The sequence below is a fragment of the Vulpes lagopus genome, chromosome 9, assembly GCF_018345385.1.
Source record: "Vulpes lagopus strain Blue_001 chromosome 9, ASM1834538v1, whole genome shotgun sequence".
In the NCBI taxonomy this organism is placed as follows: Eukaryota; Metazoa; Chordata; class Mammalia; order Carnivora; family Canidae; genus Vulpes; species Vulpes lagopus.
The window spans coordinates 9571614-9589773 of NC_054832.1; the positions used below are offsets into that span (position 1 = coordinate 9571614).

At 36.5% G+C, this 18160-nt stretch overlaps 1 protein-coding gene across 3 annotated transcripts in view; it reads right to left on the bottom strand.

Moving 5' to 3' along the window:
- Window positions 1-18160, bottom strand: part of EFR3A (EFR3 homolog A) — a 105887-nt gene that overhangs the window by 14164 nt on the left and 73563 nt on the right. For all 3 annotated transcript variants that reach the window (XM_041768894.1, XM_041768895.1, XM_041768896.1), the window contains 5 exons: window positions 15164-15325; window positions 14408-14539; window positions 13186-13253; window positions 12130-12257; window positions 2941-3032 (listed from right to left, as the gene is read on the bottom strand). In XM_041768894.1, the coding sequence (XP_041624828.1) occupies window positions 2941-3032; window positions 12130-12257; window positions 13186-13253; window positions 14408-14539; window positions 15164-15325 (582 nt within the window). The remainder of the gene's footprint in view (window positions 1-2940; window positions 3033-12129; window positions 12258-13185; window positions 13254-14407; window positions 14540-15163; window positions 15326-18160) is intronic.

Here is an 18160-nt window from a genome sequence, read left to right on the forward strand (position 1 = left end):
CTTAAAAAGGAAAAAGGACCAACTGTTTAATGATTCATATTTTTCATACAGTGTAAATACAAGCCACCTTCTTTACTTGGTGCCCAAACAAACTACAGTCTGTTTGCCTCTCCAGAACACCAGTTGTATGTTTGGGAGAAATGGTGCAAAGATATCAGCCTCTAGGAGCTTCAACATTCCTTCAACTCTTTAGAACTTTTGCCTTACTCAACATGTGCAACTCTAACCTAGGCTGTACAACCCCCCTGAGCCTACATAAAATCTGCTGATTGTATTTTTCCAATCAGACTAGTTGTTATGTTACTTCCACTGTATCTTACTAATTTTACAACACCTAGCACAGCAGTTTCTAATATTATGCTAGACGTGTTTCGTTAGCACATGTGCAAGTTTCTTTACTTGTATTTGGGAAAAGGAAGGTAGTACATATGTATAAAACAAAGATCTGCTATTTGTCCTAGAATAAATGACAATTCTTTTTAGCCAACTGGGACTTAACTTTTGTACAAAGAAAAATTCCATATGCACTCAAAATGTAATTTGTATATCCTCCATCCATTCCCCCAAATAATCAAGCATTGACGATTACCTATTCGAAGAATCAAGTGGGGATTTCAGGTTTTACTCATATCCATTATGTGTATCAATCATGCCCATAATGCTGAGAGCACCAGAGATCAAAGAATCATGTCAATGGTGCTTTATGCTATTAGTAAAGCTGATAATCTTATCTGTGGAAGCAGAGGCATTTCTATCCATTTTAGCCATTTATCTTCTTGAATGTCTTAATTTAGGTATCTACCTATCCATCTCTTTCTGTATATATATGTCAACTTTTAGAAAATTCATGGAGTGATCATGGTGGGCTAAGGTTTGAATTGCAAATATCAGTTCTGACATACCTCAAGTGGACCAAGTATTTCAACAGACTACAGTAACAATTTGAGGTATATCTAGGGAAAATATTAGTTTGCTATGATCTCATCTAAGCAATCTGACTTTTTTTTTAAAAAAATTTAAGCTCTAAAAGCAGTGGATATTTGAGGACTAACTGGGATTATGTATATAAAATTTCAATCAAATACAAGAGGAATGTTTTCTTCAATGAACAATTTTCTCTTTGATTGTTAGCAAATATATTTATTCACAGTTTGATATTTTGTTATACCATTAACTGGTGAACACTTAACTGATGTGAATTTCTCCTGCCCATGCTATTAATTAGTTGTACCTAGAAAGTAATGTTATATTGTCTTCTGTTTTTTGAACTATTATTACTAATATGCAATATCAGATTCCATAATGGTAATTGAGTTTGAAACTTCAATGTGCTCAAGTGAATCTTATAATAAACTGTACTTAATTGTTCAAATGCTTGGTAGGCAGCATATCTGACGTAGAACTTATAGCAAAGAGAAAACAGGGTCTTTAACGAGTTAAAAAATACATTAATGGACGGACTTTTAATTGCAAAATGTCTGAGAATCTTTCTATAGTAAGTCTGTATACAAAGGTTTTCTTCACTTCATTTTTCTCAAATTAGACTGACTTCTTTGCAATAACTTGAAGTGCTATATACATATATTTTAAATAACAATGGTTGCCAAAAGAAGAATGGAGTACTACTCAATAATATTTATTGCACTCCTGATAAAGTGTGTAAGCTAAGGCTTTAGATTAATCCCCCCCCCCAAAAGTAAGAGCAAATTCATTATCATTAAAATACAGAGGTAGCACAATATCTTCCTGACTAGTAAAAAGTATATATATTAAAATGGCTTTCAACAGGTGTATTTAGGGAAGATGATTTTTCTTGAGCTTTAAACTGGCAAGAAACTATACCCACCATACCTCAAAATGAACACTAACTACCTCTTAAATGATCTTGACACTCTGCTGATAATTTCTTAGTGAAACTGACTGGTTCTATTTAGTAGGGAGTGGAACAGCAAAAAAAAAGATGTAAACTAGATGGCTGGAGCCTGGCCACCAAAAAGCTATAATTCTTGAAGATTAATTCACAGGGATTAGGCGGGGGGTGGGGGGTGGGGGGGTGAGGTGGGCTGTGACAGCATGAATTCAGGCAAATTCCTTTCCCTTTTCTTAAATGGATAATCTGTTAACTATTTATACTGTACCATGAGAAATCATGAAATACCTAGGTGGGCAAACAGCAGATAAATCCCCAAGGAAGAGGCTGACTTGACATGCTGGCATTTCAGCATTTTTACTTGACTATCAAAAAATTCTCTGGTTGATCCATGTGGAATTAAGTCCTAGACAATGCTGGCTGGTTTTTCTTCCTAAAACTCGGGAGGGTACAGTTTTATGCTCTACTCAAACAGGAGGAGAGCATCAAATCTCTGACATTTCAAATAAGTCACAGTTCTTAAAAGGTATGTAGGGCACTGATAGAGTATAGCCTACATTAAATTCATTATAGTTACTATCAGATGATAAAAAAAAATATGCCCTCCCAGATGAGGCTTTGAAGCCTTCTATAAAGTATTTGCCTTCACATGAGATTGTACAATTTCCTTTATTCTCATAATTTGTTTCATAAATCTTTAAAAATAGGATTTGGAGAGCCTCCTAATTTATTAACAGGCCTTATATAACATTTCTTACTGATTAAAAAAAAACTTAGTTGTTTCACACAGTTCCTTTTATTACACTAAATTACAATGTAAAAACTAACAACCTCATAATACACGATGTTAAGTTTATGTATCTTTACTGAGAGCCAACATGAGTTCAGTAAAATATGTAAGAAATAAGCTAAAAGCTAAATCAGATTAATATCTACTAATAGCACTGTTGATTTGGGGGATAATTTAGAGTTATATTTGTTCCTGTTTGCCCCTAGAGAGGGGCAAAAAATTCTTTTAAAGTAATATCTATCTCAAGAAAGTGCCTTGCCATACACTTTCAGCAACTTACCACATCATCAGAAGGAATGCTGTTGGGTAAAATATCCACCTGAATGGATACAGTGTCCACAATACTTTTTCTTCTAGAAAGTCGATCTTCATCTAAAATCAAAATGTTAAAAATAAACAAATAAATAAAATAATAAAATCAAAAAGTTTTTTCCCCCATTACTGGATAGTTAGATATGGGACATCATCTATGAACTTCACCTATTTCAGATTTCAGAAAATTTCAGAAAATTAAAAGTTTGTCCTCTTTTGCTCTAAATACATAAAGCACTGTGTTCTCAGACTTTTATATTTCATCAAGCAAATTAAAAATGTAAAATTGATGGGGTGAACTAGGTTATTAGTTTTACTTTGCAAAAAGGAACATTCAGAACAGCAAAATTCCCTTCCCCCAATATTTTAATAATAATAAAAAAAAGGGGCCAACACTGAAAGGAGGACTTACATAATCTAAATGGAATATATTTCATTTTTACTAAACACTCACAAATACTGCCCTGATTATCTCTCATTTCTCCCCCAAACAGTGAAAGGTGTGCACTAAGTGAAGGTGGGTCTAGTCCAGGAACCCATATGTGCAAGTGTTTACCATGCACCAGACTGGACTGAAAGGATCTGATGCTTCAGTCAATAGCTCTTGCTCCACCCCCCTTTTCCAGCCACTTATTTCTACGGCTCCTGACCTTTCACTGAAGTCAACTACCTGTCTGGGAAAACTTGCTCTTCATTTGCTTTAGCTAATCTACTTTCTCTCCACTTCTGCAAACTTGCTCACTTGTCTGGTCTGCACCAACTGCTCTAATCCGTCACTATCTACCACTCTTAACCCCAGCAGTTATAATCCTGCCTTCAACCACTCTTCTGAAACAGTGTGTCTTCCTAACCAGTAAGTTCACCAGGTATTCCTTGGTTCATTTTGCGCTTAAGCATTTCATGGGCAATTGAATTTATTGCAATCTCTATCCATACATTTTTTTTTTTCTACTCCAATTTTCGCCTTTGGCGTTCAACAAACCTATTAGGTGATTAGACACCATGTTAGGTGTTAGGGACAGACTGCTGAATACAGTTCAAACCAGCATATAGTCTAACAGAGAAGACCCAAAATAAGCCAAGAGCTACACAAATAATGAAGTACAATGGGAAAGCACTGGGTGCTAGGAGAACATCTAATAGTCATGGTTTCATTGGAAAATAGGAAGCCACTTTGTGTATTCCAATATAAAGGATTAGAGGTTTATTCAACCATAGCCAGAACTAGGTAAGTACACTTTCTCTTCTGAGCTCCAGGTCAATATTTCCAACTTTCTATTAGTAATTTTATTCGACATGTTCTAAACCCAATTTTAACACCTCTAATAAATCATGTTTATCTCTTCACACTGTCCTATTTATTTTCAAGAGTGCCACCATTAAAATTCTGCATCTATCTCATGTCACTGCTCTCTCCCATTTACATTTCTTATAGTGATGTCTTCAAAGTAAATCATTTTTAGTCTTAATTATAATTTTAAAATACAGCCCACTGAGTAATGCAGTTTCCCAAGGTTTTGAAATTAGGTTTAGTATATGTCAGAGAAAAATGGAAGAGGCTGCTCACACCGTGGGCTCAGACTGCCCCAGGCCCCACCCAGCTCCTAGAGGGCTAAGGCAATCAATATCCAGACATACAAAGAATGTTCCCAACAATAGCTGGGAAGCTTAGGTCCAGAGTCTGACAGTCATTTCATAATCTGGCAACACCCCACCATTCTAATCCTATTTTATACATACTGTGATGTTATTCTACAGAAAGAGTTAAGAATGAAGAACTACAAGAAGGCCAGCACAGATGAAGAAACAGGTTTCTCACTGACCACTCTTCAACTCCACGGGAGCCTTCCATGGTAGTAATTAATGCTGGTGATCAAATATGGTAGTTCACCCTCTTCTAAGCAGAGAGTAGGACTGCAATTCCAGCTTCCCTGTGGTTTAGAGGGGCTATGTAACTAGTTCTGGCCAATAAAATACAAGCAGTATTGCAGAGAGCAGCTGCCCCATCAGGTTGGATTCTAGATATGGAGGCTATGAAGTTATGCAGTTAGTTTGAGCAAAAAATCTTTACTGCTTTATACCACTAAGAACCTATCATTTTTTGTTATCACGACTTAACTTAGTCCAGGGTTTAACCTTGGCACTACTGACATTCTGTGCCAGATAATTCTTGTGGTGAGGGGTTGGCTGTGTAATGCAGGATGTTGAGCTTCTACCCACTAGAAGCCAGTAGGGCTACCCCTACCTCTCCTGGCCCCACAGTGATGATAACTAAAAATGTCTCTAGGATTCACAAATGTTCCCTGGCATGGGCAAAATCACCCTCAGATAAGAATCACTGACCTAATCCATCCTGACACTGATAACAGCCTCACTGCCTTTTTTTTTTTTTTTTTTTGAGTGAAATGTTTACACTTATATTGAAGTATGCACTAAAACAGAATGAGTTCTACTAGTCAATGAACCTTCGCCAAAGCAGAATCACAAACTTCTGTTGGGGAGGTCCAGTCAGCTCGCAGCAGTGATCCCCAAGCAGGAACACAAGGAGAAGCCTGGGAGATCCTACTCCAAAAAGCCTCCTTTCAAGAGACACCGACTCACTTCTCCCACATGCACCCACACAGATTTAGGAGCATGGACATGCTCCTCATTTTCATATATTTTTAGTTTCTTTTTCACTGAAATAAATATAAAATTGGCAATGCTCATATACCACAGCACAGACAATATCACCTCATTCCGTCAAGGTACCTACTTCTCCATGAATTAAAAAGTCATCCTGAGGTCTCCGGTTAGATCTTACCAACAGAACTTCAACTGCTTCCTGATTCATCCAGTGTTCAAGTAAAAGGTGCTTTTTTCCCATCTCTGAGCACGCTTTGGCCTCTCTGCCTCCCATGTTTTTCTACAAACGGAAACCCCTACTGGAGATCCTTCATTACCTGCCTTCCTGACATCCTCCCACTATACATATTCTCATATCTTTCAAGGCCTAGATGAACATTACATCACTTCCTTAAAATCTCAAATATTACTCCAGTTATTTCTACTTATCCCTCTTTCTTTTGGCTACACAAATCTATTATGAGTTGACTGATTCTTCTACCACCCTTCCATCATTACTGCCAGGGCTTGTACTAGGACATGTAAATGAATGCCTCATTGGGCAAATACAGTAGAAATCCAGTGGCAGACTCTCTGGTTTGGATCACCAAGCAGGATTCACTCGGGTTCTACTGGAAGAGGGCTGGAGATACGGATGAATGAATACATAGTCAACTGTGACACAGTATCCAGATGGTCCTGCTATGGTTTTCTGACTGAAAATACTCTATCTCTTGCTTGTGGCTAGTACTAGGACCTGGACACTGTATTCTTTGTTTTAATCTCATGATCATTTACTTTGATATAAATTACCAAACATAATGGCATCAATGGAAACTGCTACAAAGTAGTATGTGGTCATTACTGCTGACTTGCTTTTACCCTCTCAGCTGGTCAACTGTCGAGGTCTCACCGGAATTCAAAATAAGGAATAACAGCTTGCTTCTTGCAAAGAACCCCATAAAAGGATTTCTAGGTTAACATACAAAGGCTGATGGGTAGCATAGAAAAGTCAGCTTTAAATCTAGGATAAAAATAAAAGGGGACGAGAGGCAGGAGGGCAGGGAAAGGATCACTGGGTGGCAAAAATCAATGTGAACACAGTTCAGAGGGTGTATATGTAAGATTAACATTTTTTAAAGAGAAGAAAATAAAATGTAATGGGAAACTCTAACATTATATTCTCAGAACTTTTTTCTTTTGACCTATACAATCACCTGCTTACAGGTGACTGCAGAAAAGTCCAGATACCATTGTAATCAAATATCATGTACGTTTACATGAAAGTAAGGTTTCTAAAATGGAGCTTACAAAGATAATGACCCTGGTCCCCATGGGCTGCGTTGTCTGTTCTTGACCTGTTTTTCCAAGCCTACTGAAATGCAGCCTCACCATAGCCTCCATGGACTACACCATCCTGCTGGCTCTTGAGAGTTGCCCTGTCATCATCTCAGTGTCTGATATTTACACCCTCTGGGGAGACTCCTGTTTCCTGTCAAGACTGGCTGGGGTAAATCCCAGACTCTGCTTGCTGTGACTTCACCCCTTTCCCATCCCTCCTCCTGCTCCACTTCCTGTATCTGCTATTCACACCGGTGACCATCTCCTCTTCTCGTTGTTTCAAACTAGAACTTGTAGTTTTGAAGCAATTCTTAGAAAGAGCTATGCCTAACTTCCTTCAGTGATATTCTGCTGCCACTTGGTGTATCTACACTTGATGTACGTAAGTGCACTGCTAAGGAACAGAGGAAACTGTGTGAATACAAGTATGGCGCAGAACTACATTAAATTGTTCTTAACAGAATTTTCCATGGCTACATAAAAAAATGAGATACAGGAACTGACCTCACTGTATTTAATAAATCAGAAATGCAATTAGGGCTGCTAAACCACTCAGATTCAATTAAAAATCTAACTAGGGTAAAATGAAATTTCACAAGTAATTTATCTACACAAAATTCAAAATGCCATGATTTAATGCTAACACTACTCAGATATAATTTTTTGGTTCTGTAGAAAAACTAAAAATTCTATCTAGAGCTCATGAATATTTACAGAAAAAAAAACCCCAAAATTATTGTCATCATGGAATAAAAAGTCAATGTAATATAAGACAATTGCTTTTTCTTAAAACAAAGTTTAAAACAAAACCTTTACCAGGAGAGATGAATATATATATATGAAAATACTTTTATAGGAAGATACTGGTTAGTAAATAATGGAGGTTTTGGTAAAGTAGACGTATTCTTGTATTAATTTGTCCTATTTTAACCTATAGATTAAATTCAGGATTCAGAATGCCAACTGAAAGATGAAAAAATTACTCTTTTTTATATGCAATATTTTTTCAAAAGTACTTTAAAAAATACAAATAAAAAATATAAAGGTATTTTCATGTATCTATCCAATTTAAGCCAAAAGGCTTAGCTACAGTCCCTGCTTCACAGATCAGAGTAGTCGACAAGCCACATAGCTAAGGTAGAGCCATGCCAGTCTATTCTCTCTTCTCTCCACTCTGAGAAATCATCCTTTCTGCATGCTTCTGTAAATATCCCCTATACTGCTAATTTCATAATTCTCATTGTAACCTCCCAACTCCCGCACAAAACCCATCCCTGGCTCTTAACTGCCTACAGGGCCCCCTATTTGGTTGCTCACTAGTCAAAGATACTCAACAAGAGACAGATCCCCTAAACTAGCCACTTTTTCCTATTCATTTTTGTTAATAAAACTCCATCCTTCTTCTATCATCCAAGATCTAAAACATTTGACAGTTACATCTGAAATGTGTATCTTTTTCTTCACTTAAACCGAGTCATAGCACCCAACTCTCCAAATAATAAAGCAAATGAAGCAGAAAATACTCTCTGCCTTCACCCATAGTGGTAAGCCATCATTCCAAAGAGCCACAACAGAAACCCAGACAAATCTTTGATTTTCTCATGATCCCCTCAGACCAATCAACTGCTTGTAAATTCTTTCTTGTGTTTCTAGAATCTACCCACTTCTCTGTATTCTCACTTGGTGCAGGCCAGGGTCATCTTTCCTGGAGATTACTGAAGAGCATTCTAAATGCGTGACCTGTCTGCACTCTGCTAAACTACCACCAGAGTAATACTTGTACAATGCCTAACCCTGTTTAAAATCACTCCATGACTCCCAACTGCTTGCACAATAGTGCAAACTATTCAACCTGCTTTTATAATCCCCAACCCTACCTTTCCAGTTCAGTACAAGCAGACTAATTTCCTACTAATTCCCTGAAGAATAATGTTCTTGCCTACGTCCATTCTTTCACACATGATGTCACTTCTGCAGGAAACACTTGCCTAATGCCTGCTTCAGGCTCAGCCTCAGAATTGTTCCCTTTGAAAGACATCTCTGGCTTACCAAACCTAGACCAAATACCGTCATAGCTGCCTCCTGGGAACTTCTCTGATTATAGCCCTGAAGGTATGCTTTAACTGTCCAGTTATTTATCCTGTTCGAGAAAAACTGTATAATGGGTTTGCTTCTTTCCTAATATCTGGAATAAAACTGGTAAAATGCCATCTTGGGGGAACTGAGAAAATAGTCACTCAAATAATCTTCTGTGTTCTGTGGTCTCAATGAGGAACCCAGCTGAGAAAGGCTATCAGTTCTGTGATAGTAGAGACCTCTACCTATCCTGTTCATTCTTATTTCTGTCTGTATAGAAGCTGGAACTGTAAATACTCATAAATACTTCATTATACAAGTTTACTACAGCCACTGGCACCTCTGACTGACCTAGCTGAGGGTTATTACTGTACCCCTTCATGGAGGAGTATTTAGCACATGCCTAGACATACACTACTCACTCAAGTTCTGGGTTGATTTGGGATAAAAGAAAAATGCTACAGCCACCTAACATTTATGGACCACTTATTATATGTCAATCACCAACAGTTCAATAAACTACGTAGACCATTCTTCTTTCTTTAGAACCAATTACCATTATATTCAACCATGTGTCTGCCTTCTCCACCAGATTTTAATCCTTAACATCTTTCCACCCTGAAAAACCATAACAATGTTTGGCATATAGTATAGGCACTCAGTCAAGGTTTGTGGAATACACGAAAAAAAAATATTATCAGTAGGGATGACTGAACAATCTTTATGTAAATAAAAGAGCAGTGTTACCTATTCAAATTATTTAATTTCCACTTCATTATTCTCATTTGCAAACAAAGATAATGCTACCTTCTTCACCAAACTATTTTAAGGATTAAATAAGAAAATTAATGTAAGTACTTATCTCAGTGACTGGCACAGAGTTAATGCATACTAAATGGCTGCTAATATTTTAATAATGACAAGTATATGCATGATATACAACAAACCAAATCTGTTTTGCTTTTTCTTTTGATATATCCTTAAATCCCGTATTTTTTTGAATGACTATCTGATGGTTACACAGCAAAAGGAAATTTTAATAACCAATTGATTATACTATAAAGCATCACTGCATCTTTGGACTCTTTATTTTTTTTTAAAGATTTTATTTATTCATGAGAGACAGAGAGAGAGAGAGAGAGAGAGAGGCAGAGACACAGGCAGAGGGAGAAGCAGGCTCCATGCAGGGAGCCCTATGCGGGACTCGATCCGAGTCGCCGGGATCACACCCGGGCCAAAGGTGGCGCTATACCACTGAGCCACCTAGGCTGCCCCCCCTTGGACTCTTTCTGCATTAAAGCAGGATGGATATGCCACAGTTTGTAAACTACTGAAGTTTTTATAAATCAGAAAAATCAAGAAAAAAAAAAAGAAAAAGAAAAAGAAAAAGAAAAGAAAAAGGAAAAGGAAAAGGAAAAGGAAAAGGAAAAGGAAAAGAAAAAGAAAAAGAAAAAGAAAAAGAAAAAGAAAAAGAAAAAGAAAAAGAAAAAGTAAAAGAAAAAGAAAAATCTTATTCAGGGATGCCTGAGTGGCTCAGTGGTTGAGCACCTGCTTTTGGCTCAAGGCGTGACCCTGGGGTTTGGGGATCAGGTCCCACATCAGGCTACCTACAGGGAGTCTGCTTCTCCCTCTGCCTATGTGTCTGCTTCTCTCTCTCTCTAGTCTCTCACGAATAAATAAAACCTTTAAAAAGAAAAACGTCTTACTCATAGTGAGAGATTTCTACGCAGTTATATAATTAAATATATACTGAAATATTCAGAATTCTTCCAGTCAATGATAAAGAGGCATTAAGAATGGGAATACAACTACAAGGTAGGGAGAGCCCACCATCTGTTACAAAAATAAAAAGTACCATAATTTTCATTAAAAATTGTTACTTGTTAAGGGTCCAATCTGTTAAAGAGTTAAAGGAACAGGGTAAAAGGAAACAAGGGTGAAAATACACTATGGCTACTGGGAAGGTAAAGTGAACTAATCACTGAACTTATAACTACATAAAATATATGGGCTACTGGCTCCATTTCTAAAAGGCAAATTTTATTAAGCTATTTTCCTAGAGGACAGGTGAGGGAAGGGCATGTCAAACTGACACTTGGATTTATTTACCTTTGTGCTTGTGCCTGGGTTTATGAGGCTTTTTGCCTGAAGGAAAGAGAGCTAAATCCAAATTATAAGAATGAAATATTTTTAAGGTCTTTTTTTTTTTTAAATAAGTTTTAAATTACAAAACTGTACTACTGTTTTGTTCTTAGCACTTTAAATCCCCAAGGAACTCATGAGGCATAGAATCTTTCATATAATAGAATGTCAAATAAAATACAAAAGCATCCATTAACATCTCAGGGGATCATCAACTATCATTGTAATAAACATGTATGTTTTAGATACACGTTATAAAAAAAGCTATTTACAAAGGTTGTGCTATTTTTAGTGACTAATCCAGAAAACTACCTAACTCAAACAGTTCCCATATAGAACAGAGAGGTCCCCAAAGCAAGAACTAGGTTTTCTACCAAATTTAATACTTATAATACTAATACTTGACCATCATATGACAATGAAGACACAGGAAAGAGATACTCCGATTTTAGTTGTTAACAATGAATGCAAGACACCATGCAGTTTTGCCTTAAAAACAACAGAATTATTTGAGGCAATGAAAAGAAAGGAAGGAAATACATGGTGCACAGAGGAGAATGTATTCTTAACTTAAAAGGTCTGCAGGCCTTTTACAGATTACACAGTACTCTTTCAAGACAGGAGCTACATGACTCATTCAGCACAGCAGTCACAAAATCATTAAACAATTTACACACGTTTCCATAAGGCAAACACAATACAGGTTAATGAAGAAAGATTTCCATGGGCTTCTCTGTTTGAAGTACAATAATATATTAAGTATAAAACTATCACTTAAGGAAGGACTCAAGTTGTTCTTGATAAAATCGTATGTATTTAAAGTGATTTACTAAAGGTTTTTCAGAGCAAAATTTTAAAGTGAAAAAGCTCTTAAGCAATTGATAAACTGTGGTCAAGTAAGCATAAACAATGAATCTTCATTGCTAACTGGGTTAATGGGAAAATTCCCAAAATATAATCACCAGAGTTAGAGTTCCAATTACCTTCCTCTTACCTGTTACTTGTGGTACGTATGGTACTGACAATCTCTCAACACTATAGCCGCTTCCACCTAGTGATTCTGCAATCTTGTTGGTCAAAAAGTATAAGTTTTTGTCATGCTTCTCTAAAGATTTTGGAAGCCTGTCAGGTTGATCAAAACAAAAGTCATTCAGTATTATTTAAATCACTGAGTAAAAATAAGTTAACATACAAGCATGCTAGATCAAAGCTTAAATATAAATATAAACACATCTTAAAACTGTAATTAGTAACAGAAAAATCAGCATATTTTTGGTGACCAATCTGACTATAAAAACACATGGTACGGGTCCCATATGTTAAGCATTCTGCTGTGATTTCTTCTCCAGTAACATTCCAATGGGAAAGTCAATCTTAATTATTCTGTGGGCATTCACACATTAAATGATGAGGAGGACTAAATTCAGCTTTAACCTTCATGCTAATTAAAACTGAGAGAAGAAAATCAAACTACAGTTCAGTGATTGCTAATGAGATACATATCAGCCAGTGAAGTGACAGGAAGCACCTGCCCAATCACATAAAGGTCTACTTTCTTCTCAATCCATCTGATACTATCTTATGCTGATGCTCTCAATACTACACTGCTTTTACAGTCCCAAGATCTGAATAAAGTATTGTTCACATATATGTTCTTATTTGAAGAGCAAAGGAGAATGTAGGATATAATACTGATTTTCCTTAGTATATTCTCTGTCCCACAATTTTGAGTACTGCTAGCTATTATTGAAAGTCTTCAAGAGGATACTATATTCTCTTAAAGAAATGCTTATTTATATATGAGAACATGCTACATTTAAGAACTATATCTCCATACTACAAAAAGATAAATTTTTTCATCAAAGATCAATTCTGTGTGTGGATGAGTCTACACAAGAACTTTTATAGCAAAGAAAGAAGTCAGATACATTAAATGACAGAATTACTTAATATATGAAAATAATCTAACAACAGTTTACTCCTTTATAATCATCACTGATCGGTTTCTCAAGTCAGTGTTCCTTCCTTAAAATGTAAAGCATTAACATACATGCACTTATCTCTGAAAATATGCTCTGGTAGAAAATAAGGGGCTTCCATAGTTCGAATCTCAATGACCTGAAACATATCCAAAAAAAACAAAACAAAACAAATCAATAACTTTATTCCTTAGGACCTGGCTCTGAAAATTTGGAAAACCAAAAACGGAGAAATTAAACATTTTAAAAAATACCAGCACTTTATTTTGGAATTTAAGCTATGTTTAGAGCCCATATGCAGAGTTCATTTTATTTACACATTTATTATTTTAAAAGTTCAGAAGGTAACAAAATTGTGACAATTAAATAGTACATATAGTAAAAAACAACGATGTGTTATATTTGATTGAACCTACTACCAAAGGATAAAGAACATGTAATTTTCTTGAGTGCCATTATGCTGCAAAGTCCTTGGCAGAGTCAAAGGCCATTGATACCCTTACCCTCTGGAGCCACCTTCTGCAGTGCATGTGTGAGATCTCAAGGCACTTCTGAGGTGGACTCCAACTCACTGTGAGCAACCAGAGGGGGCACTCTGCTTCTGTAATATGTGTATCTCCAAGGGCAGCTGTCAAATGAACAAATGAGTTTTCTTTCTTAGAATGCACTAAAGCCTCCATTTTACCATGGACTGGGAGATGTGCTTCCAATTTCAGAAAAATGAGGCTCTCCTTGACTAGTATCCTTAAACAACAAAGATCAAGTGGACTTTCTCTGTCACATAAATTAGGAACTCTGAAATGCATATTAAATTGTGCAAGTAGCCATTTCATGAGTTACTGCTGAAAAACTGCACGAGACAAATTTCTAATAAAACGCTTTCTTCAATAATTCAACCTTTGAGATTTGGCTTGAGTAGACTGGTTTAAAACAGTGACTAAAATGGTATAAAACAATATAACTAAAAATGATATAGATACTAAGATTCATAATGGCTTAAAGGGAAAACAATTACATAAGAATGTACATGACATTCTAGAAGAAAACTACGCATTCTACTTGACCACTATCTAAAAAAAATTCTAATAAAGCAGCAGGCCTCAAAGAAAATATAAACTCTAGCTGTAGTTTTAGTTTCAATTAAGCCACTACTGAAAAAGGTGATGCATACTTTTATAGCATTACCTTTATAATTTGATATACAATCATTAAAATTAACAATAATCAGCAGTGGAAGAAAATCAGCCATTTTTATATAAAAATCAAGATGAAGGACCTTTCCAAACATCTTACCTTGCTAACATGCTGGCAAAATGCAGGGACAGCTATCATCTGACTCACAAAGTTGAGGTACGCCGCAACCAGTGCCATGATCCCACAGCGATGGAACATGGGCAAATTATCCTCATTGATAATTGCACTATCCTTTAATAAAAAACAAATGCAGCTAACAGATCAAGGTCTTATGCTCCATTAGTGTTTTATCTATAGTTATACAGAAAAAATGCAGGTTGTTTGGAGTGCTATAAAAATGTTACCTTTTAAGAAGTTATTTTTTTGGAGAATTCTGGAAGGAGAATAAATGCCCATTTACAGGAGAGTTCAATCTCTCAAATTGCTTTCTTAGGAGTCTTCCGGGGGGTGGAGGGGGGGATACACAAATACACACATATATCTGACATTAAAATATATATTCGACACATATTCCTATTGCACGCTGTCCTTTACACACTCCAGTGAGACAGCTACATAAGTAATGCCTGTGTAATGACTTCTTCCCCACTAGACTGAGAGTATGGGCAGAGGGGCCATGATGCCTCCTCTTCACAGTATTGCCAAGGCTCTGAGCAAATCTGGCACACAGCTGATGTTCATTCAATATTTGTTAAAAGAATGCATATGAGCACAACCTGGAGAATTTTCAATTTAAAACTAGACACCTCCTTTTAAAATTCATGTCCTTGGATTTAGGCAACACCACTTTAAAGACGGTGTCTTGTTCATAGAAAAAAAATTTTTTTTCTTCATTGTAAGAGTATGAAAGCATACCTGTAAAGCAATGGCCAATCGAATGAGATCAATAACCACTTCTTCATTGGCCAATTCAATAGTTATAAGAGCAAGAGAAGTATAAAGTAGCTCATAGTTTTTCTGAACATTGTCCTCCTCTTTACAGCCCAAATATATGTGCCGATAGAGCTGCTGCCCATTCTGAAAAGGGAAGTGACAGAGGAAAAAGATGATTTCGCTTAAAAGTAGTATAGATTTCATAGGCACATAACAAAGTAGTTATTACAGGACTTAACATGGAAGAGAAACTTAAGCTAATTAATCAGATGGTCAAATTGTATTACAATTATCAACATCAACAAATATGCTAAATACAACTATAAACTAAGATAAGAGTTGAAGCATGAACCAGAAATTAAAATAGCAACTAAGAAAGAGTTCCAGTGTAAACAATGAAATGCTTTTAGTCCTAATTTGAAAAGATAAAAGCAAATTATAGACTGATTCGGGAAAAGGCTGAAAGGGCTGCTAGAGTTATGGGAAATACTTCTGCAATAGAGCCTAGGCAATGATTAAAAAAATAATAAATTTGGCTAAGGAGAAAAGTACTTATGCTTTCTTGCCTTTGGAGGCAATCTCCTGTGAGGTGGGTTAGGAGCTGTCCAAGGAAGAGCATCTGCAGGTTCTGCTACACTTTGGTGTGGAGTGTGTAAGTGAATACACTTATTAGTGTATTAGTGTATAAGCCTAAAGCCTTATACAAGGGAGAGGTTACAGAAACATTCCAGGGACTGCAAAAGGTTTCCCCCTAAACCAAACTAATCTAAATATGCTAATACAGAACAGAAAAGTTTTTCCTATCTTAAAGCATTCCTAGGTAGGTCCAACTGCTAAATGAGAGCTAACAGAAATAAGAGTGTGCTCCCCACTTAAAGTCACTATGACTTTCTGTGGTTGATTACTATGTGGTAATTAACTCAACTTGCTGCATTGGTTCTCAACACTAATTGTAAGCTACAATCACTGAGAAATTGGAATGACCACCATGCTTCTACCCTTGCCACTGTCCCCAATATGATTTAGCTGGTTAGCAGTGAAGCCCAGGTATTTTTAAAGCACAAATATCCCTAGGTGATTCTAATATGCAGCCTATTCACTCATAAGTGGAGGGACTTTAGCTTAACACTCCAGCCCGTTTCTCAGCAGGTTCATCTGATGTTCACTTTAAAGAAAGCGAACTAAACAAGACCAACAGTCTTCTGAATCCAGGGTCTGCTTCTTTCAAATAGTTCTAATACTTGGGTCTGTAACAATGGTCTATGTATTGGGCCCTCTCCAACCCTATTCTTGAATCCTGGGATTCCGAAATAACAATAACATTAAAGCTTGCACATAGGAGAGTTTAGATGTTAGGTTCCTTTAATTCAAGTAGATTTTGTACCTGTTACCTACCCATCATATTAGATAGCATTACCGAATACCTAGTTATTAGATAACATTAAAATCTAACCTTATGTACTACATTAATAGTGTAAATCAGTGTGATGACTTCACAAGGTGGTTTGACATTGTCCAATAAATCTGAAGAACCTGGGACACTTGGATGGCTTAGCGGCTGGGTGTCTGCCTTTGGCTCAGGGCCTGATCCCAGATTCACGGGATCAAGTGCCACATTGGGGTCCTTGCATAGTGCCTGCTTCTCCTCCCTCTGTGTCTCTGCCTCTCTTTCTGTGTCTCTCATGAGTGGATAAATAAAATCTTAAAAAAAAAAAATCTGAAGAACCTATTACTCAACAAAGCCTCTTCTATAGGCCTTAGAGAAACAAGAGTTACATGTGGTATACTACATGGACAAGAACATTCATAGCAGCCCTTTCTGTAACAACCCCAAACCAGAAACAATTCAAATGTCCTCAAAAGGAAAACAGATAACTTGTGGTATATTCGTGTTATGCAATACTATACAGCTACACAGATGAATGAATTTTACTAAAATAGAGCTAAATGAAAGAAAACATAAAAGAATATGCATCATATGGTTCCTTTCACACAAAATGCAAAAAAACTAACAAAGCTACACTGTATTGTTTAGGAATCTATAGATGGACACTTAGGTGGCAAACTGTAAAGAAAACAAAGCAAGGAGTCTATTTTCATAAAAGAACAGGGTTTACTACCTGCTGTGAAAGACATGGAGCAGTGGACAGGCCGGGCATGTGGGGGCCTACACTGTTGGTTCACTTCAGAATAATTAATTAATGCCCATACACTTTGTATTTCATAACAACTGGTACTTTTTTTGCAAAGTAATTCCCTGAATTGCTCTTTCAGCTGGTTAACAAGAACCCTTTCACATGGTGAATTCTGTTAGGATCACAACTTTCAGAGAGTAGCCCTGACACCAGATACTGAGTGGCAACAGCTTTTCCTTGTACCTAGAAGTACAGCTCATTAGGAAGTAAGAGGTAAAGGTACAGTTTACCTCCCAGTGTAAACTGTAAGGGCTTCCTACCCCAGGCCAGTTTTTCAAACACAGACCCAATGCCTAAGATGTCCCTAAAACATTCTGATGGAGTGGTTTTAGGCTGGGTAGTCCATCATCCCCTGACTACAAAGGGCAGTCCATCATCCCCCGTCTACAGAACTCCAATTTTTTTTTTTCTTTAGGTCTTTGTTGAAATTTCCATAAGGTGTCAGTTAAAGTTGCCTAAGAAAACCAAACAGCATTTTGACTGACAGGATAAATTGGAAGGTAAATGAAAAAGGGTGTCCAACAGTAAAAATAAAATTTGATTTAAAAAAATGAACAGATTGCACCAAAAGAAAAATATACTAAAAAGAAGTGTTATATACCAACAGTAACAAATGCTTAACCAGTTATTTTAAATTATAAAATCGAAGGATAACTAATTCAGGGAACAACTTCAAAAATTCAAGTCTAATCTTTTGGTTCAACTGGAACCTTTCAAAATTAGTTGGCTAGCAAATTAAGGAAAAAGAAGGATTATTTCTATCACTGTCATACCAGATAAAATA